The sequence below is a fragment of the Sorex araneus genome, chromosome 11 (genome assembly GCF_027595985.1).
Source record: "Sorex araneus isolate mSorAra2 chromosome 11, mSorAra2.pri, whole genome shotgun sequence".
In the NCBI taxonomy this organism is placed as follows: domain Eukaryota; kingdom Metazoa; phylum Chordata; class Mammalia; order Eulipotyphla; family Soricidae; genus Sorex; species Sorex araneus.
Window position 1 is genome coordinate 12390140 of NC_073312.1, and position 22386 is coordinate 12412525.

The 22386-nt window shown below is 46.4% G+C and overlaps 1 protein-coding gene across 1 annotated transcript in view; it reads left to right on the plus strand.

Annotated features, from left to right (window-relative positions):
* Positions 1-15902: 15902 nt before the first annotated feature.
* Positions 15903-22386, plus strand: part of ABLIM1 (actin binding LIM protein 1) — a 302737-nt gene continuing 296253 nt past the window's right edge. Inside the window, exon 1 of the mRNA XM_055119610.1 lies at positions 15903-16117. Coding sequence (XP_054975585.1) covers positions 16105-16117 — 13 coding nt within the window. The 5' untranslated portion in view covers positions 15903-16104. The remainder of the gene's footprint in view (positions 16118-22386) is intronic.

Genomic DNA, 22386 nt, shown 5'->3' on the forward strand with positions numbered 1-22386 from the left:
TAAAGAGCTTGTGCTTATTGCTGTTGTTTTCAGGTCACTGCTTCCGGATGAACACTTTGGTCAGTTCGTGCTGTTATGCCAGGGTGCTGTGAATGGCCAACATCTGTTCTTACCTGTGTTTCCATTCATTCACTGATGTCATCTGTACTGAAACATTCCACGTCTCCACGCTGCTCTACCAACCCCTGCCACTGGGTCTTCTCTCCCAATGGGAGGCCCATGCAGTTCCACATCTTGGCTTGGTTCCGGACTGGGAGACTCAGTCTCCTGCTTTCTCTGGTTCAATTTTTCCTTGACTCTTACTGCCAACTGTCTGTAACTTTCCCAGTCAGCTGCAGGAACAGTCTAACACTCTGCTGCAAAGAAATATTTCATTATGGTAAGGCTCCCACATAATAATAAGGCAAGCGTTTACTATTTACGAAGGGCTAGAATAGAAGCCATTCAAAATGGAATTCCCAAAAAGCTGACTAATATCAAACAGAGCAGCATGTGCCGCCTTCAACAGCCACTTAAAGCATGAGCTCACTTACACTCTACGATAGGGGACCCGGTGAGGAGCCTGTGATGAATTGAGCACAGGCTTCAGAGCGGAAGTGAAGGATATTTAGGTTGGTGTTTTTCTGCATTTATTCATAGGCTCCCTAGAAGAAAAAGATACTAAGATATAGAGAAGGGAGAACTTACAAAATACAACTTTTATTAATCAGGTAAATAATTTCCATTGGTTGAAGCATCTATATTTAGGAGTTTTTCTAATGTACATTATTGTATATACAGGCCAACAGGACCTTGTAAGATGGGTATTATCTTTATTATGTGCACTTTGTGCATGGAGACAGAGACAGAGAAGAGGAAAGAGGGGAGCAAGGGAAAGTGAGAGACATACACGGAGAGAGCGGTGGTAAGAGAGATACGGAGAGAAATGGAAAGAGGGAAGGAAAGAGAGAGAGAAAGAGAATTGGTTTTCTGGTAATTGATTTCCGAAGGGCACCCATCTGTGACCTCCTCTACCCCCAGTTATTTCCCAGAGGCTTCTTTTCCAACTATCACCACTGTCAGGGCTCGACCCCATGTAAATTTGATGGGGCAGAGGAGTCTTTGCACAATTCATTCCACACTACCTCACTTCCCAGGTCAAAGGTCCCCGTGGCTAGTAAGTACCCACTGTGCCAATCCAAATTCCCCGGAGAGAAAACTGGATCCAACTTTCAGTCTAGGTGAGTTTGCTGTAGACATAGCAGAGGTTGCCGTCAGTGAGTTATATGCATCTGGTGTTAAACAAACTGTCACAATAGTGGAGGGGTGAAGGTGTTGGCCTGGCATCCCACACACCCTGTTTGGAATCCCCAGTACCACACACGGTCCCATGAGCACTGACAGGAGTCACTTCTGAGCACAGAGCCAGGAATAGTCCCTTAGTACCACTGGGCATGACCCCAAAACCAAAACCAAACAAATAAGCTGACAAATAACAACAACAAACAAAGCTAACTCAGACTCACTGAAAATTATGGTGTTTATTGAGGCAGACTCTGGGGGCAGTGGGAGACAGGGAGGGGTCTTTTTGGTGGTGGGAGAGCATGGGAACTCTGGGGATGAGTGACATCATACACATAGAGAGGTGTGTAGGTAACCCCCAAATCCCAGAATATTGTAAAGGAATGATAACTTTTTAAAAAAGAACTTCCTTGCTTAAAAAAATAGATAGATAGATAGATAGATAGATAGATAGATAGATAGATAGATAGATCAGACTGGAAAGATAAGTAAATAGGCTAAAGTATATATTTTGCAGTTAAGAGGCCCAGTTTTGATTTCCAGAGCACTGATATAGGAGTAATTCTATATGATTGCTGGATGTGGTTCAAAAACATTTTATTATTATTCTTCACTGTATCACTGTCACTATCATCCTGTTGCTCATCCATTTGCTCACTCGGGCACCGGTAGCGTCTCCATTGTGAGACTTGTTGTTACTATTTTTGGCATACTGAATACACCATGGGTAGCTTGCCAGGCTCTGAGGTGTAGGTGAGATACTCTCAGTAGCTTGCTGGGCTCTCCGAGAGGGCGAAAGAATTGAACCTGAGTTGGCCAAGTGCAAAGCAAAAACCCTACCCACTGTGCTATCACTCCAGCCCATGATGATGATGATGATGATGATGATGATGATGATGATGATGATGATGATTTATTGAGGGCTGGAGAGATAGCACAGTGGTAAGGTGTTTGCCTTCCATGCGGCCAACCTGTGTTTGTGTTCAATTCCTCTGCCCCTCTCGGAGAGCCCGGCAAGCTACTGAGAGTATCTCGCCTACACGGTAGAGCCTGGCAAGCTACCTGTGATGTAATCGATATGCCAAAAACAGTAACAATAAGTCTCACAGTGAGAGACGTTACTGGTGCCCGCTCAAGCAAGTCGATGAGCACCGGGATGACAGTGACAGTGATTATTTATTGAATCACCATGAGATAGAGCTTTACAAAGTTGTTCACGATTGGGTTTCAGTCATACAATGTTCCAACATTTATCCCTCTACCTGTGTAATAAGAAAAATTTTTTTCTTAAGTATGTATCACCAAATGATATACTTTACAGTACAGATTTTAGAATAAAAATTGGGAGGAGTCTTTTGGCTACATCCAGATGCGTTCAGGGCCTGCTCCTGGTTCTATGCTCCATATTCCTTTCTGGCGGGGCTTAGAGGAGCATATAGGGGGTCAAGAATTGAACCCAGGTCAGCCACCTACAAAGCAATTTCCTTACCCACTTACTATGTCTTTGGTCCCATACTATAGTTTATTTTTAAAAACTAGTTTTATGATTCAATGTTCAACTTCTCTGCAGGGCAGTGCCATGTTGTTAGCACAGATGTGTACTATACTCGTAAGTTGACTAGATCCTACTTCGTTTTATTTAGCTTTAAATTTTCTCATACTTTCTTTACTTGATGAGCTCCTTTGAAGATATTTCATCTTGATCACTGTCACTGTCATCCCGTTGCTCACGGATTTGGTCGAGTGGGCACCAGTAACGTCTCTCATTGAGAGACTTATTGTTACTGTTTTTGGCCTATCCAATACGCACGGGTAGCTTGCCAGGCTCTGCCATGCAGGCTCGATACTCTTGGTAGCTTGCCAGGCTCTCTGAGAGGGGCGGAGGAATTGAACTAGGGTCAGCTACGTGAAAGGCGAACGCCTAACCACTGTGCTATAATCATCTTGATACAATATTTTAATTATACTTTTAAAAAATTATGTCCATCTTTTTCTGAAATATCCCATCTCTTTGCACATGTTGTCTTTATTTTCCACCAGATCTAGATTCACGGGTATTTTTAAATCCTTGTATGATCATTCCCAAAGCTCTGTAAAATCTGAGTCAAATTCAGTCAATTTTATTTGTTGTCATTTTCTTTCCCCCTAAAAATACTTTATTTAGAATTTCTATAATACAGGTATGCTGGTGAAACTTTTTTTTCTTTAGCTTTTATTTGTTGGGGAAAAAATAGAAAAAAGTTTTTAACATTATTGAAGAATAATTTGGTTGGATATAGAATTGTAGTTTGGCAGCTTCTTCTTTTTAGCACTTTAAATTTTTTTCTATTGTTTTCTGGACTGATCAGTTTCTGCTAAAAAGTGTTTTTCTTGTAAACTTTGTTGCACTGAATGTAGTCTATCTTTTTTACCTGGGAAAAATATAATTATAGTTTTTTCTTTATCACTGTTTTTCAGTAATTTTCTTATGATATGTCAAGGTATATTTATTTCATTATAAAAAAAAGGGCTGAAGCAATAGCATATCCTTGTAGTGCATTTGCCTTGCACGCGGCCGACCCCTTTCGATTCCTCTGTCTTGGAGAGCCCGGCAAACTACCGAGAGTATCCCATCCACACAACAGAGCCCGGCAAGCTACCCGTGGCATATTCAATATGCCAAAGACAGTAACAACAAGTCTCACAATGGAGACATCACTGGTGCCCGCCCGAGCAAATCGATGAACAACGGGATGACAGTGAAATAGTGCTATAAAAAAACCCAAAACTTTCCCTTTTCTTTCTCCTGGTATTGTTTCTGCACTTAGCAGAGCCACATTCGTGGTTGTGGTGCACTGGAGAGTGTACACTTGATGTGGGTCTGGGAATCTCGTGCAGCAGAGCTACCGGGACTGGACTTGGGCCTAGGGGGCTGCATCTGGTTCAAAGTTGAGACCTCAGCAGCTGTGTGTTTGCAGGTGGGTTCTTTTACAAGTGCGGAACTCTCCGCAGGCCCCTGTTTTGTTTGCTATGTGGGTCTATGTTGATCTTCTTGGGAGTTACTGAATTCCTTCACATGTGGTTTTCTTGTTATTTCAAATATGAAATGGTTTTTCATCACGTTCTTTCTCTGTCCCTCTCTTCCATTTTTTGACTATTATGTCCTATTGGTGGCTAAAACTATAATCTCCCTCCCCCGACCCCCATTTTAAGAAACTCTCCATTTGTCACATTGAATGGATTTTATTGATTACTGTAAGTTCACTAATTCTTCTAAAGACTCTAATCTTTTATTTATGCCATTTGATGATTTTTTTTCATAAGATAGGGTTTTTGGCATATCGAATACGCCATGGGTAGCTTGCCAGGCTCTGCCGATAGGCCCAAAACAGTAACGATAGGTCTCATTCCCCTGACCCTGAAAAAGCCTCCAATCATTGGGAAAGACGAGTAAGGAGAGGCTACTGAAATCTCAGGGCTGACCTTTTGGAAAACAATATGGATGATTCTCAAAAAAATAGAGGTTGAGCTCCCATTTGACCCAGCAATACCACTGCTGGGAATATATCCCAGAAAAGCCAAAAAGTATAGTCGAAATGACATCTGCACTTATATGTTCATCGCAGCACTGTTTACAATAGCCAGAATCTGGAAAAAACCCGAGTGCCCTAGAACAGATGACTGGTTGAAGAAACTCTGGTACATCTATACAATGGAATACTATGCAGCTGTTAGAAAGAATGAGGTCATGACGTTTGCATATAAGTGGATCAGCATGGAAAGTATCGTGCTAAGTGAAATGAGTCAGAAAGAGAGAGACAGACATAGAAAGATTGCACTCATCTGTGGAATATAGAATAATAGACTATAAGACTAACACCCAAGAATAGTAGAAATAAGTACTATGAGGTTGACTCCATGGCTTGGAGGCTGCCCTCGCAGTCTGGGGAGAGGGCCAATCAGATAGAGAAGGGAACACCAAGTAAAATGTGGTAAGAGGCCACGCAGGGGAAGGGTGATACATGCTGAATGTAGACTAGAGACTGAACACAATGGCCACTCAACACCTTTATTGCAAACCACAATACCAAATTAGAGAGAGAGAACAAGAGGGAATACCCTGCCATAGTGGCAGGGTGGGATGGGGGAGATGGGATTGGGGAGGGTGGGTGGAATGCTGGGTTTATTTGTGGTGGAGAATGGGCACTGGTGAAGGGATGGGTTCTTGAACTTTGTATGAGGGAAACATGAGCACAAAAATGTATAAATCTGTAACTGTAAAAAAAAAGAATAGGTATTGAAACATTATATGTCTGAAACCCAAACATGAACAACTGTAACTGTGTAAAAAAAAATTCTAAAGGAACAGATGTTGCATCACTCTAAAACTAGAAGAAGGAAGAAACTGAACAAGAAAAGCAATTCCCTCAAATACACAAAATTCTGTTTGTGCAATATCATGATTGTTAGGAAATGACCCAGGGGCAAGGGAATCCAAACAGCTGGAGTGCATGTCTTACAAGTTTGAGACCCAAAGTTTGATCTCTGTGATTGCCTGAGTCCCACCCCTTCTGAGGACTGTTATGTTACAAACATATAGTTACAGGCATGTGATAACGTTAATATGTATTTTGGCTTAATAAAGGAAAAAGTTGAAATAAAAAAATAAAATAAAATCTCAGGGCTGAGTGTAATAGAGACGTTACTGGTGCCCGCTCGAGTAAATCGACGAACAACGGGATGACAGTGATACAGTGATACAGAAGATAGGGTACTTTCAAAGCCTTGGGAGAGTACACCTTGCATTGCACACAGCCAACCTGAGTTTGACGGCCAGCACACATCAAGCCCTCCAGCTCTGCTAAGTGATCCTTGAGCACAGAGCCAGGAGTAAGCCTCGAGCAGAGCCAGATGTGGTCCCCAAACCAAATAATATTAAATACAATCCAGCAGCATTTTCAGGGAAAGTGACGTGTTCATTTGAACCACACCCCATCTGCTGCAAAATAACCACTTCATCTCAGGCCTTTGTTCCGTGCTTCTGCAACTGCTTGCTCAGTTTCCGTACCTTGTGTTCAATGTGTGTGGGAAACTCATTAACTGACACTTAGACTGTTTACTCTACTTTGCAGAGGGTTTATTGTGAAACGCCTTCCTCAAACAAAGAACCTATGTTTTTTGGGGGCTTTATGAACAAAGTGCATTGAATACCCCTGAGCACTGACCAGGAAAGGAGACAAAGAGGCTGTGTTTTCATTTCGAAAACCTTAATTTGGGTGACCTGCCCTTTACTTGTTCATGTCCCGTCCATGTTCATGTCTTTCTTTAAATACCGAGCACAGTTGATAGGCATATAGACACTGGAACACCTTTGTCTGCTCTTTGACCCTGTTATTTAAGTCTTCCCATGACTTAAAAAAAGCTGATGACCTTATTCTTCTGCAACTTGATATTTTTAGTCGTATTTGACTGAATGCTTAACATCATGGTTATTACTTTGTTTACTGCGCGGTTCTTTTGTCTTCCCTTCAGACTGTTGTTCTCCGTCAATTATGCTACTTAAGGTCAGTTGGATTCCTTCCAGGCTTGTTGTTAAGGCAGGGGAGTAGCTTTCATTCTGTATTTTTGCTTTCTACCCTGAGGTGACCTATAGGCACCTGATGACTTAAATAGTCACCAGTGAATCCTCACTGTTCTTCCCTGGCCAGAACCCAAATCTCTGCCATCCCCGTGTGACCCCTACACCCGGTCCAGCTTTTAACTGTCCCTGTAGCCGCCTCTCTGGACCTTCTCCCCATCCTTGCATACCCTCAGACTCTGCAAACTCTCAAGAGGGACTTTCGCACAGATTCCCAGCGCACTTTCTTCACGGCGTTTCTTCCACATCACAACCCGGCGCTTTGTCCCAAGCCTTCTACCCTAGCCTCCAGGACTGTGACTTTTTTCTCCTAGGGAAGGAATCCTCCAAACTCTTGCTTAAGTTCCTTCCACCTTCGCCCGCGGTGTGCAGATCTCTAATCACGGACCAGACGTCCGTGGGACGCACCTTCTTGGCTTCCCCATTGGAGGGACGGGCTCCAATGGCAGTGGCGGGGATCGAACCAGGTCCTCACGTATGCAAAGCAAGAGCCTCACCTGCGGCCCGACCCTCCTCCATCCTCGCTCGCGCCCGCCCCCGCGCCCCTGCGTCCTCCTCGCACGCAGCCCCTGCCCGCCCCCACCTCTGCCTCCTCGCACGCGGCCCGGAACGGGACCCTAACGCGGCAGCAGAACCATCTCGGCCCACAGTATGACTTTGTGTGTGTGTTGGGGGCAGGGGCTGGGGGTTGGGGGACGGGTTGGGGTCACTTCCCTTGATGCTCAGGGGCTGGTCCTGGCTCGGGAGTGACCTAGCGGTACTGCAGCCTGCTGCATGCAAGAGCATTGCTTGAAGGCTTCTACTGGTGGCCGTTTTTCTAACGGTTTTGCTTTTTGTTTGTTTGTTTTTTTGTTTTTCAGATGTCACACCGGTGCTCAGGGATCACTCCTGGCGGGACTCGGGGGACCCTCTGGGGTGCCGAGGTTGGAACCCAGGTAGGCCGAGTGCAAAGCAAGTGCCCTGCCTGCGGTGCTGTCTCTAGGGTCCGAGGGTCGCTCCTGAACAGGGTCAGAGCCAGGTGGTGCTGTCCACACAGCGGGGCTTGTCCGTCTCAGGGCAGCTGGGAGAACATGGGCAGATTCTCGGAGGGCGGGTGGATGGGGGGGGGCGGATAAAGGCTGTTACTCGGGTCACGCTTGCTGAAGGTCCAAGCAGACACTGGTGAGGGCCACTGTCCTGCTGCAGAAATGAACTGTGGCTGCCAGGGGCCATCACTGCTTCCACCCCCTTCCCTGTCGGATCCTACTTGCCCCCGGGGAATCACCGCCTCCTTCTAGAGGGCCTCCAGGATCTGCAGGACCAGCCTGTCCTGGGTTTTCTGGTCATCTAGAACCAGACTCACGGACACGCTTATGTACTACTGACCCCACTGATGGTCAGGGACTCCCTCCACCGCTGACGCTCCTGACCTAGGTGTGTGCAGGTCCCTCACCCTGCTGGCCGCGGGAGAGACTGTCCACGGTTGTAGGAAACTGCAGTCGGTGGGAGTGATGACCCGCTACCTAAGCCCCGCACACGACACACCGCACGTCTCTGCCCAGGTAACTGGGGACAGCCCCCGACAGGCAGGTTTGGGGAGAAACGGGCCTTGCTTGCTATCCTCCTCTCTTCTGGGTCTGACCCGTGCCCCGCCTTCTTTGTCTTCCGTTGTTGATGTCAGCTGCATCCAGGGTACCTCCCGAACCCTAAACCACTCTCCACCGAAGCGGTGAGGACAGCTCTCTGGGTACCCGCCTCAGCACTTGGGTTCTCTGACCAGGCCTGGTACCCCAAAGTGAGAGCGGCTGGGGGGGCCAGGGCAGGGCAGCAACGTTGATGGGCTAAAGAGTTGGGGAGGCCAATCCTGGCGTGAGGGCGCAGCCAGTGATGCCCAGGATAGGGGGCATCCAGGTGGGGACGTCCATTGGGGGCCAGTGTTGCCCCGGGCAGCCCACCTCATGGTACTTGTTTTTAAACTCTTTCCTTTTTGATTGCTTTTTAGATTTCTTTTTAAGCTTTAGTGTTGTTTTAATACAGCATGTACCGGTCTGGATTTCAAACAATCGTTTCTGTTTGATACGTGCTCAACTTCCTTTCTCTATGGAGTTATGACTACCCATAAAAGTGTTCCCAGAGCTACCGTATGCGATCATGGCACCCCCATGTAGTCCTCCCAAGCGCAGTCACAGGTAATTTGAGCACAGCACCAGGAGTAATCTTGGAGCATCCCCAGGGGTTCCCAGCTGTGATGGCCTCAGGTGTTTCTCTCTCCTCCATGTTTCTCTCTCTGAGCGCGCCTGGTTGTTTTACATTAGACCTTCTCATCCCATTGTTCATTTATTTTGAACTTTTGTCTCTTAACATTTCAGAGCTGTATTCACAGTAGTTCCTTAACATCTATCTTCCATTGTGCGGATTCTTTCTTTGCATCCAGCTAAATTTTTTGGTTATCCACTAAATAAATTTGCAGTTGATATTTTAAGTTTTTATTTGGTTTCTTTTGAAATGTATCTTCTCACGGGGGGACTCTTTCTCCCCAGCTGAACTTAGGAACCCAGGGTTTATCCCTTGCGGTACTGTCTGAATAGAGTAAGCTAAGTGTCCTCACACTCCTTTGAAAATATGGTGCTGATCAGGTCTAGTGGGACTGGGGTTGACCAGAACTACCTCTGAGGTCACCAGGACTATACCCAGATGTGTTTGAGGTCACCAGGCATTAACTCACACTCCCTCGTGTGGACTCAAGCCCTTTGAGCTATCTTCTGACCCTTTACGTGCTTGGTTAGTTTTCATGGTCTCTTGACTCATTTTTGATCTGTCGCTGTCACTGTCATCCCGTTGCTCATCGATTTGCTCAAGCAGACACCAGTAACATTTCTCATTGTGCGACTTATTGTTACTGTTTTTGGCATATCAGATACACCACGAGTAGCTTGCCAGGCTCTGTCGTGCGGGTGCGATACTCTCGGTAGCTTGCCAGGCTCTCGAGAGGGGCGGAGGAATTGAACATGGGTTGGCCGTGTGCAAGGCGAATGCCCTACCACTGTGCTATTATTTCTTTATTTATAATTCATGTCTTATTTTATATTCCTTTGTCTGGTGTTTTGTTTTGGGGTCACACCTGGCAGTACTTGGTAGTGACTTTGTGCTGAGAGGTCACTCCCAGTGCCGCTTGGGGACTAGGCAGGGCTAGGGACGGAATCCAGGCCCCCTGCACACAAAGCATGAGTTCACCCCTTGAGCTATCTTGCCAACCCATACATTCCTTAAAAAATTTTTTTAAATTTAATTTTATTTAAAAAATTTAAAGTACTTTGTTACATTCAATATTCCAACACCAATCCCACCACCATTACACCTACTCAACATTTTATTTCAAATGTTTCCACCCTGACCCCCAAACCCTATCCTCAAAGCAGGACCTAAATAATTTATTTTGTATTGCTTGTTATGAATAATCTGCTAAAAGTGATCCAAAAAGTTTCCTTGGAGGAAAGTATGTGAAGATTGTGGTATCTCACCCTGGAGCCAGTAAGCCCGTGAGTTAAGAGATTACTTATATACAAAATGTTACACAGCCGCAAATGCAGCCACGTGCTCCAGGAATTCTAAAATTTTAAATACAGTTATACAGCTGAGGTTAATTTAATTTTTTTTAAACTGGATGGTTGTGTGAATTTACAAAAATAAATAAGTGAGTGGCAGTGGCAGGGTCTCTTGATGAACCGCTTCCCCACCCTGGCCTGCAGCCCCACCAAAGGATGCATGGAGGAAACAGGGCGCCAGGCTGGTTGGTGATCAGTTGCCGTTTATTCCGTTCTCCCCACGTGCCTGTTCCAGTCTCACTAAGTACCCCATCCCAGGCTCACACTGCCCCTCATTCCCTTCTCCTCCTGTCCCCCATACTAGTCTCCTCTTGCTCCTTCTCACGCAGCCTTACTTAGTCTTGTGCTCAATCTCCAAGCATTCCAGGTAGCAACTACACCTAAGTCAGGTAGCACAATCTACATATGTCAAAGCCCTTCCTTCAGTCTTATCTTTTAAGATAAGACAAAGATCTCCTGCAGCTAGGAGATCTGCTCAAGGGTGAAGTACCAGCTAGAGGTGTTTCTCCTTTCCTTAGTCCAACAAGCATTTAAACATTCATCTTAATTCTACTTCTTAATAATATTTGTCATTTTGTATGGACACAGTAAGAGATACATTAAGCTTGTAGGGTGGCTCTCCTGGGGACATCTCACTATAGATCGCAGACTACAGTGCTCAGGCCAGATTAGTCTTTCCTAATCCTAGCAGGGTCCTAATCTAGTTGGTTACTCTTTGGATCATGACAGAATTTGTCCATGACCATGCTCTTAACTTAGAGCTAAGCATTATGGAGCTTGGCCTGGCCCATTTTGATGCCAAGGTAGCTCACAGCTTGCCCTGGGTCCATTCAGTCCCTTGTAAGACCCCGCTTTTGGGGTGGTAGGAACTAAGGATTAAGTTGAGAAAACAGATGCCTAAGAGTGAATATTATTTAGAGTCAATTAACTCTCAAGTTACAAAAGCACAACATTAACTGTCTTCCTGTGTCTATACAAAGAGGACATTGCTCTGAAGCAAGCTATGCAAAGAACATAAGGGAAGGAGAATAGCAATATTTTTCCTTACAAATACAAAATCAGAGATTTCTGAGGAATTTGACTTTCCAAGTCACAGGTACTGCTTAGGGGAAATGAGTGATTAGCAGGTAGAGAAAGCAGAGCACAAAGAAGTTAAATACCGAGGAAATGGGAGTGCTTGGGGAGCATTGTGATGGGTATTAGTCAATAAACCTAAGCTCCTTGTGGCAGAGAGAAAGGACAAGCCAGTGTTATCCTACAGATAATGACTTTGGGGTCCAGAGGCATCTTTGTGGCATACAGTTCTGTGTTGCTCTCTTTCTAGACCTTTATTTGTGTATTTCTGGATAATGGCCATTAATGAGCTCATATGGTGTCAGAGGTAGTTCTGGCGAGACTGCCAGGCTACTGGAAACATTGGAAGATGGGGGGAGGTTGCCTATCCCTGACTCAATGTGAGCCTGGAGATTTGTCACAAGTCCTGCATACCTGGTTTTTTCAGCAGATTCACTCATGGATCAGGCTGTCAGAGCCTGTGGAGAGTGGCTGTGGTGCTTGAGTCCTGGAGGTTTTCAGCTGCTGGGGTTCAGTTAGGGTGGGGAGGGGAACTCACCCCCTCCAAGTTGTCCCGCATTAGACAGCCTGGCTTGGGGTCTAGCGGCATCTCTATGGCATAATTCTGTGTTGCTCTCTTCTGAGAGAACCAGCCTGTATATTTCTCCTCTGAGATTTCCTGGTCCCGCCAATACTTGGTATCTGCTGACTGTTATGCAGAATAGCTTTTTGCTCTGTGTATTTGGAATCCTTTGATGATGACCTCATCTCTGATTGATCATCTGTGGACTTCAGGAGTTATAAATTAAGAATGCTTTTATCATAATAAATTTTTTGTTTTCTTCTCTTGGAAGCTAGGGATGTCACTGATCTGGCATCACTGGAACCTGCTTTAGTGGCCTGACTTAATGAAGAATCTCGGGCTTAGCTTCCTCACCATATATATTGTTGACTTTCATACCCAAATGTAAATGTCACAAAGATGTTCACTCTATCTACTTTGTTTGCCATGCTTTCCTTGTTGCCTGATACATGGTGGGAAAAGTATAAAATTATTTGCTGGGATATTGAGTAGCTCAGTCTGCCTTTTTTTAAAACTGAAATTTATATAGAAAGAAAATTATTTCTCATACTACTTCATACTACTCATGAGAAATTTAGTGAAAGAAAAAAGTGACTGAGGCTTTAAAGCTATTGGAATATGGATTTAATTCATATGAAATCATTAAATCAATAAAGAATAGAAAACACTAATAATGCACACTAATTTTTCTTCCATCAGAAGTTGAAAGTGTAGTTTTGGAAAGATTCAAGTAGTAGCTTATCATTTTCAAGCCCAGTTTAGAATGTTTCTTTGGTATATCGTTCTTTGTATTAAAATTTCTCCCAATATACTATACTTTATTTTCTGAGTTTAAAAGGTAGTGTTTGCCACTTGTCTGAAAATCCCTGCACCTTACAGTTTGTCCTCACAAGGAGTTCTAAAATAATTTATCTCACATGAGAATAAGATTTTTTTGAATGGTCAAGAGAAAAGAACATGGGTGTTCAGTGGCTGGAAGAATTAGTTTCAGGTTTCTAATATTAAAAGAACAGATTCTAGGATCATGTGTTGAAGATAGAAATGATTCACACATGGAGGTAGAGCATCTGCCCTGTATACAGTCAACCCTACTTCAATCCCTGGTACCCCATAAAGTCCCCCAAGTCTGCCAGACATGATTCCTGAGCGCAGAGCCAGGAGTAAGTCCTGCTGGGTGAGGCCCAAAAATTAAATAAAAAAAGAAAAAGAAAAATAAATGAAAAGAAGAAAGAGAAATTAACATATTTTAAAATTCAAAGTGATAGAAATCTGAAAAAGATTAAAGCTATATTCATAGGAAGTCTTTACTTAGCCAAAGATGATCTTTGATAATAAACCAGTTTCCAACCTGGTTTCCATTAATTGGGTACTGAACATGATTGGATTGTGTAAGATGTTTTATTTCAGACTTATAATTATATAGAAGAATATTTATACGCATCAGTGCAATTTATTCTAAGTATTTTAAGGATAAGAGTAAGATCTGTTTGTTTTGAGACTTCTATACTGAACCTGTATTTATGATATGAGGTTGTCAGAAAGGACTTGTTATGGCACCTAGAAAAGATAACTAAATATTAATTCTAAGGATCACAGCAGAGGAGGGCACACAGCTTTGCAGCCTTCCCTTTATAGTATGTATTGGATAACATATTCTTTGTAATGTACTTCCAGAACAAATGCAGTTCAACATGACTCTCCAAGTCTCTAATTCCATTATTTTAACACTCACTGGGGGGGAGATAGGAAACATATCAGCAAAAGCTATTAAATAGAAATACAGAGCAGTATATTAAGTGGGGCTGGGGAGGAAGTAGGTGACTCCAAAAGTGCAGACTGCAGTTGGGTAGGCTGGGAGAAGGATCGACGTGAGTTGGGTAGTTGGAAATCATTTTCATGCAAGTTCATTTGGATGAGGAGTTGGGCATTTGGAAAGAGCATGAGCAATGGGAATAAGAGAGAGCGACTATTCTGATATTACTAGAAATGGAGGGGAAGGCAATCTGGCTACCACAGTGTTTACTTAGAGAAGAAGTTAGAGATGAGAGAGAGGTAGGACTCTAAGTAAGGAAAACCTTCAACTCTCTGCCTCCCTGGACCTCCATATAGATGTGAACAAAGTCCATCTCACCTAGGTTATAACTTAACACCCACTGAACAGACTGGTACCAAGTATGTCTTCAGTATAATTCTGCAGAATGGGCTAGTTGGATAGAGGAACCCTGAAATACTTTAATTGGAAAGGAGTAGGCATTCACTTGGAGCTTTGTAGTACGAAGATCTTGGGTTATAAGATCTTGAGTGTTTTAGGAAATGAGTTTTGTAGGCAATAGACTGAATAAACTGGGTCCAGGAAGGTGGTTGGGTCATTCCTGCCAGTATTCTTTGGTGAGTGAGTCAGTAGTGAATTGAAGATAAGAGGGGAGGAAGAGTGGCTTTCAGACTGAGGTGATTTCGTTGTGGTGTGTGCAAGTTTTCTGCCAAGAAATCAGGGAAAGAGAAGTTGTTAAGATGTCTAAGTAGGGGCCAGGGAGATAGTAGAGCGGGTAATGTACTGACCTTATATGCTGCTGACCCTGGTTCAGTCCCTGGCACCACATACGGTTCCCCCAGGCACCGCCAGGAGTGACCTCTGAACCCCAAGCATAGCCTGGTGTGGCCTCTTGCCATGCAAGACAGACACATAAACTGATCTTTGTAGTTGGTTATTTGAACTCGAGAACTTATAGTGTTATCATTTATGCCTTTTTCTACTCCTTTCATTGCCTATATGATCGTTTGCATGGATTTTGTTCAGCGAGGCTCCATTAACCTCTAATAACATTTTTTTTGCCCCCTAATTGTCATTACTCTGTTCATCTGTTCCTGGATGCTTTCTAAACTATCCCACCTATTAAACTAACAACTTCCATCAGAAATTGTGTATGGGGATAGATTTGGAAAGTGCCTCCAAAGGAAAGTACTAGTATTTCTATTGTGTGTGAGTCTGGAGGAACTGACAAAGGGAACGGACTACAACTTAGAATTTTTTTTTAGCCAGTCTTAGATAAGGTTAAAGAAAACAAAAACCCAATGCTATTCAGGGCCGGGTCAGATTCCCACCCCTCGAGAGTAGAGCTTCTGATCTGTGCTTTTGTTCCATTGCTTACCTAGTTCCAAGGTCTGGTCGATACATGCCCAGCGCAGGAGACTTCTCTTATATTTTCTTGTTTTCACTAAGATATATAGAAAAAGTGGATCTGTGGAGCGATCAGCCCCGGCCAGCCCAGCCCTGCTTCCCAGCTGACCCAGTGAATCAGATGGGTCTGCAGAGGCGCTTTGGGTGTGACTCAAGGGACCACACTGTGGCCATCCCTGCTCTCCAGGGCTGACCTGAAGGGTCACTGGAGTCCCCCCCAGCTCCCCGCCCTACCTAACCGTGCGGGTGTGCACGCGGCCCTTGTGCCCAGAATGGGGCACCGAGAGGAGCCTGCTAGCCAGCTTCCCCGCTAGCACGCTTTCTCTCGCAGGTGGCTGGAAAGCCATTCCCCACAGCTGCAAAATTATTATGCCTTATTAAATTTAATAAAGAACCTAGGTGGGAGGAGGGGAAGGCGCGGACCTTATAGCCCCCCCCCCCCAGCCACCTCCGCCGTGCCCTTCCCTTCGCGCGGGGACAAAAGCGCCTTCTGGGCGTCCCCGGCGGCCCCAGCCCGGGTGGGCCCGCGGCGGGGCGGGGCGGGGCGGGGCGGGCCGCGGGCTGTCAGCGTGGCCGCTGCGTCCCGCCCGCCGGCTGCGCCGCGCTGCGCCCCGCCGTGCCCAGCCGTGCCCGGCGCTGGCCAGGTGTCCTGCGGGAGGCGCCGCCGCGCCGCCAGCCGCCTCCCCTCGGGCCCGGCGGGCGCAGGGGGCGCGGGGGCGCATTTCGGGGGGCAGATCGACCTCCCCCCCACGCCCTGCCCCGGGATCTGCTCCGCGCTCGCAAGCGTCGGCTCCAGCTGGCCTGAACCATGTCCACCAGGGGTGAGTGGGGCCGGGCGCGGGGGGCGGGGTGGTGGTGGTGGTGGCACGGAGCTCGGACCCCCGCGCCGGGCCCGGCTGGGCAGGGCGCGGAGCTGGGCGCGCCGGGCAGGTGCGGAGGGAGGGCGAAGGGGTGGCGAGCACCGCACCGGCAGCGACCCGGGCCTGAAACTTGTGCAGCCGAGCCCAAGCCTGGCTCCGAGCGGCTGGGGGGCACGGGTGGGGGGTGGGGGGGAGGAAGCCCTCGTCCTTGACCTTGAACCCCGGGCGCGGGCCAAGCCCGAGGGCCCAGGTTGGTGCCGGCTCACCTGTCCCAGCCGCCGTCCGCGGGGGAGGGCGTGGGCGCTGGGCCAGCCGCCGTCTGTCCGTCCTAGGGAGCGGCCTGACAGGCTGGCCAGCAGAAAGGAAGAGGTATTTTTTTTCCTCCTTTCTTGTTACCATTTTGCAGCTCAGTTATGGAAGGAATCCAGGGCTTGATGCAGCGAGATTTAAAGCTGCAGCGCTTATACCCGTGACCCGAAGTAAATTTCCTACCTGTACTCTGCATGATTGCACACACACGCACTCATACCCACACACACACACACACACACACACACACACACACACACACACACACACACACACACACACACACACACCTGCACACACCCCACACCCCGCCCGTTTTCTTTCTGGAGTGCAACAGTTACTGCAGGTGAAATGGGGCGAAAGAGAAATTAGAATCGTTTTTGATTTCCTTAAGGCAAGAGTGGAGGGAATATGTTTCTTGCCATCTGGAGCCAGTGGTGATGCCGGAGAGAGCAGGTTACTCATAGCTTGGTGGCTGCTACTATGAGTGAAATATTAAAGACTCCCCGTCTTTGTGCAGCTTGCCTGCTTCTGAAAGGAAGCGACTTGGTTGCTTTCCCACACAGTGTGAGGGAAATATGAAGGGCCAGGGTTGTGACTCGGTGGCAGCAGATGTGCCTTGCATGTGTGAGGTCTTAGGTTTGATTCTACGCCTTTCAAAAACGGGGGGGGGGGGAATAGGACCGATTGACAACATCGATTATTTTTAGAAAGTGAATTAACACAGAAGTACCACCACTTTTGATTCCCTAAAATTTGTAAGAGGAATTGCAGTTATTTTTGTTAAATCGGCAATTAACCCTGATTGTGTGTGTATGTGTGTGTGTGTGTGTGTGTGTGTGTGTTGGGGGAGGGGGGAGATTAGGAATTTAACAGCATGTGTTGGGTAATTAAGTGCTGCTTTCACATGGTTCATTTCAGGGCATATAATGAACAGAATGAGTTCTACCCTTTGAAAGACAGCCTGCGTTTTGTTGATTTGGTTTGTTGTTGAACTGGTAATATGATGAATTGGTTCTACACCTGAAAATTGGGTGGTAAAGTAAACTGGTAGTATGATGGATTGGTTCTTTACCTGGAAATGGGGTGGTAGGGGCCAGGTGGAATGACAGAATGTATGTTTGTGGATACTGGGTTGTACCTGCCTAATAGCAACTAATAATTTGTGCCTATTAGAAAAAGAAAACGAGGGGGTGACAGATCTGAGCAGGAGCTGGGTGTGGATCTTCCCCAAGGGACGCAGCGGTACAAGCTTTGAATGAACCAGGTTCTAATACCCAGACTTTCTTTTGGTCCTGATTTGGGGCCAGAGTTCTACAGAGCTCACGGAGGGAAGAGGTTCTCCTAGGTGGTGAAACTGTGGTCAGAATCTGTTTCCAATTGGTTTTACTCCACCCGAACCCTTAGCACAGAGCTTTGTGTCCTAGAGAACCAGAGAGCTGAGGGATGAAGCTGGGTGAGTCAGAGGAAGCAGGTCCACCCATTCGATGTGCTCCCTGGCCCCTCCGGTGTATTCAGGGGCTCTGGGTTTTAATCTGAGTGGAGATGCTCCCAGCTATTCAGAGGGTGGTGGCTGCGACTTGGAGCTGAGCTTTCAGACATTTTTTTCTGAACCTGATCTCAGGCAGAATGATTTGGAGTCAGACATCAATGTCTCACCCTACTGTCTAGTTTTCCCCTTCAAACTTAAACTTGGTAGTCTTGCGTTCGATTAGGCACTGGAGTGCTCAGTAGAGTAGCTGCTGAGTTGAGTTTTTGTGGACAAACATTCTGGGTGTCATTTTTTTTAAAGGAAAGGTGTCAGAACCATGAGCTTCTCTAGTGGTTTGTAATTCAGTAGGTGCTCTCGCTGTGCTTCTGAAAATAGAGATAATAAATCCTTATTAGGAACAGGCAGTCAATGGGTCTTTTTAATTAACTGGTCAATAGGAAGGTCTTCAGACTTGAAAAGATCATTTTTATTTTTTAAATGGTCTGCTTATTTTTAACATCTGGGCTTGCAGGTTACAGTAGGGGTAGAAATATTTTTTTAAAAAATAGAAAATATTGAAATCAGTTGCATGATAAGAATTTTATAGAATTTTTTAGAGACAAAGCTGGAGGGATGTTTCAGGAGAAAAGGCACCTGGCATTCAGCTACTGCAGCTACTGTGACCCTAGTTTGAAATCTGGGCACTACGTACCGTGAGAACCCCCAGGGTCGCCTGATCACAGAGCCAGGAATAGCGCCAGAGAACCTTTCTGTGTAAGCCTCCAGTGCCCCACTCATGCCAGTTTGGTTTTAGAGATAAAAATGTTGGGTTTTGGGGCTGGAGCGATAGCACAGCAGGTAGGGCGTTTGCCTTGCACGCGGCTGACCCGAGTTCGAATCCCAGCATCCCATATGGTCCCCTGAGCACCGCCAGGGGTAATTCCTGAGTGCAGAGCCAGGAGTAACCCCTGTGCATCGCCAGGTGTGACCCAAAAAGCAAAAAAAAAAAAATGTTGGGTTTTATTTTTGAAAAATAGTTTTATTTAAATAAAATTTAATTAGAGAAATGTGAGGAGAGGTCTTTATTTGTTTGTTTGTTTGTTTGGGGGCCACACCCAGCAGTGCTCAGGGCTTACTCGTGGCCCTCTGGTCAGTGGTGGGCTCAGGGGACCATATGCAATGCCACGGATGGAACTTGGGTTGACCACTTAAAGGGTAAGAGCCCCACCCCAACTGGCCCTGGGAGATAATTTTTTTTCTTTTTGGGTCATACCCAGCGATGCTCAGGGATTACTCCTTGCTCTGCACTCAGAAATTACTCCTGGCGGTGCCTGGGGGACCATATGGAATGCCAGGGATTGAACCCAGGTCGGCTGCATCCAAGGCAAATGCCCTACCTGCGGTGATATTGCTCCAGCCTTACCTGGGAGAGACTTTTAAGAGGGAACACAGACTTACCCAGAATGGAAAAAGCCAAAATAACTTTTCTCATTTGATTTTTTTTTTCTTTTTGGGTCACACCCAGCAATGCTCAGGGGTTACTCCTGGCTTTGCACTCAGGAATTACTCCTGGCAGTGCTTGGGGGACCATATGGGATGCCGGGGATCGAACCCGGGTCAGCCGCGTGCAAGGCAAACGCCCTACCCGCTGTGCTATCACTCCGGCCCCTCTCATTTGATTTTGTTGCAAGTTAGTTTTGGGGCCAGAGCTGGCAGTGCTTGGAACTTGTTTACTCCTGGTTCTGTGCTTAGGGATCACTCCTGGTAGTGCTTGCGTGACCATGTGAGGTGTCAGGGATTGAACCCAGGTCAGTTGCATGCAAGACAAACTTCCTGCCTGCTGTACTATCTCTGCCACCTCCCCCCCCCATTTGCTCATGTACTATCTCTCTGCTCACCTCCATTTGCTTTTTTTTTTTTGCTTTTTTTTTTTTTTTTTTTTGGGTCACACCCGGCGATGCACAGGGGTTACTCCTGGCTCTGCACTCAGGAATTACCCCTGGCCGTGCTCAGGGGACCATATGGGATGCTGGGATTTGAACCCGGGTTGGCCGCGTGCAAGGCAAACGCCCTACCCGCTGTGCTATCTCTCCAGCCCCCTCCATTTGCTTTTTAAGATATAAGTTGAACACTAAAATCCAATGTATACTATTCAAACTAAACAATAAAAAGTAGTTTTTAATTCCAAGATAGGGCCAGCTATAGCATTCTGTTCTGTGGTCCTTTACAGTAGTCTCAGCAGAGATGTTTTATTTTTGTTTATGGAGCACACCTGGTGGCTATCAGGGACTGTTTCCACCTTAATGCTCAGAGGTCATTCAGGGGACCTCGTAGTGCTTGACAGATCATGTGGTCCCAGGGATCGAATCCAGGGTCCTGCATGCAGAGTGTGAACTCCCGTCTATTAAGCCATTGCTCTAGCCCCTCATCAAAGACTTGGTGTGGTGTTTGGCTTGGTCTTGCATTTCTACAACTAGAGGCCAACGTGGGACCATCAGATCTTGATTGTTTGCATTGCTAACCAGAGGAAACGCTAGCACTTAGAATAGGATTTCCAAAGCTGGGGAGAATTGTCTTGGTAGCCTTTAAAAAATATAGGTATCCAGACCTCATTCCAAACCTAATGGCTGATAAATTCTAGTGGTAGAACCTTAATGTTCATATGTATGAAAACTTGCCACCTGTTCACAGGGCTCTGGGAATCAGCTTGAGTATTTATGAAGCATCCTGGTAAAAGGGCCCTGTCTCAGAGTGACTGAAGCCGGATATTCGGGAGCTGCTGGGAATCTGAATGTTTAATAAACACAAGTTGATTCCATTAGAGTAGGAGAAACCTGACTGTTCATCTATCAGGGGATTATCCGCAGATTATGGTACATCAGTACCATGAAAGAATGAGCCAGAGGGCGACATGCTGGTCCGGAGGGGTGGCCATGACTCAGTTTAGTCAGTTTAATTGCAAGACAGTGAGAGCACACAGAAATTCAGTGTTGTCAGAGGAGAAAGCCCCTCTGCGTGCATAGGTCTGTGTGCCCTGAGCACAGACACTCTCAGAACAGTTCACGCCCAGCATTTAACTGTGGTCACCTCAGAGGCAAGGGCAGGGGGAGGGGGAGGGAGAGTCAGCTTTTCTTGGAGCTCATTTTTCTGTGGCTTTGCAAGCAAAGAGAAGTAGCTTTAATTGAGAGAAAAAAATCTAATCAACAAATGTACGTTCACTTCATCACCTCTCATTATTTATATCAGTAATTCTAGCCAGGATATGGATTTTCATTCATTAATTCAGCCCATGAGTCATTGAACAGCTGTTACGTGCTAGTAATTGGGGACCAGGACCTAGATCTATTCCTTCGAGGAGCTCACAGTTTGTGGGGAGACAAATAAATATTTATGGAAGGATAAGTGTGGGAGGGGGGTGGGAATGATGGCGACACAAATATAGCCTTGCAGGATGTGGAGCACGGAGTCAGGTGAGGCTCTTGAAGGGGGGCAGGGATATTTCCTTGGAGAATGAGTTGGATTCGGAGAGATAAAAATGAGATGGATGTAAGGGCTTTCCAGAGAGAAGGCAGTGAGGAAAGAGACGCCTGGTCTGGGAAGCATTCTGACGGAGGATGCCATGCCTGCTCGGGAGAGAGGCTGAGGGCAGCCAGGTCAGGACTCTGGGGAAAGGTACTGAGGATGGAGGAAGGTGTTTCATTTCAGGGATGAGCACAGTGGAAGGTCATCAGTGGTACGGGTGTACCACAGGGTAGAAGCAGGCAAGGAGGGACAGGAGAGGGGGAGGGGTGGAGACTTTTGTCCTTCCCATGGTAGAGACCCTGGATGGGTGGGTGGGTGGGTGGGCAGAGGGAGGCAATTGAGCACAACTGATCTCTCAGCTTCGAATTTGGGCATGAGGAGTTTTGGGCGCAGACTGAAGACACGGGGTGAGGGCTGCGTCTCAGTACGGGAGCAGCAGAGCCCGGTGCTGGGCAAGGAGCATTCGTAGGGTTGGGGCACTGGGGAGGATGCTGGGGAGAGGGACGGTGGGGATCTGAGCTGGGCTCCTTTTTACCGACTCAACTGAGCTTCCATGCTTCCCTAGACAGGGCCCAGGAAACACGGTGCTACTGCTGGAGCTCTGGTTCTTCCCTCTCGCTTTCTGCAGGTCTTACACCACAGGCTCCCCCTCACTTCACCTCATTGGTCTCTTTCATGGTGATGCTGAAACTATGAATGTGCTGAGCTCTCATCTGGGCTCTACTTTCTGTTTTTGATTTATTGCATGGTTGCGAGATACAAGGCTACATCAAGTCAGTCACGGTTGAGTTTCAGTCCCACAGTGTTTGAGCGCCTGTCCCTTCCCTAGTGTCCATTTCCCTCCACCCGTGTCCCCAGTTTCCCTGCCCATCCCCAGTCTGCTTCAATGACAGGCATTTTGCTTTTTCCTATTTTCCGTTAGGCACTA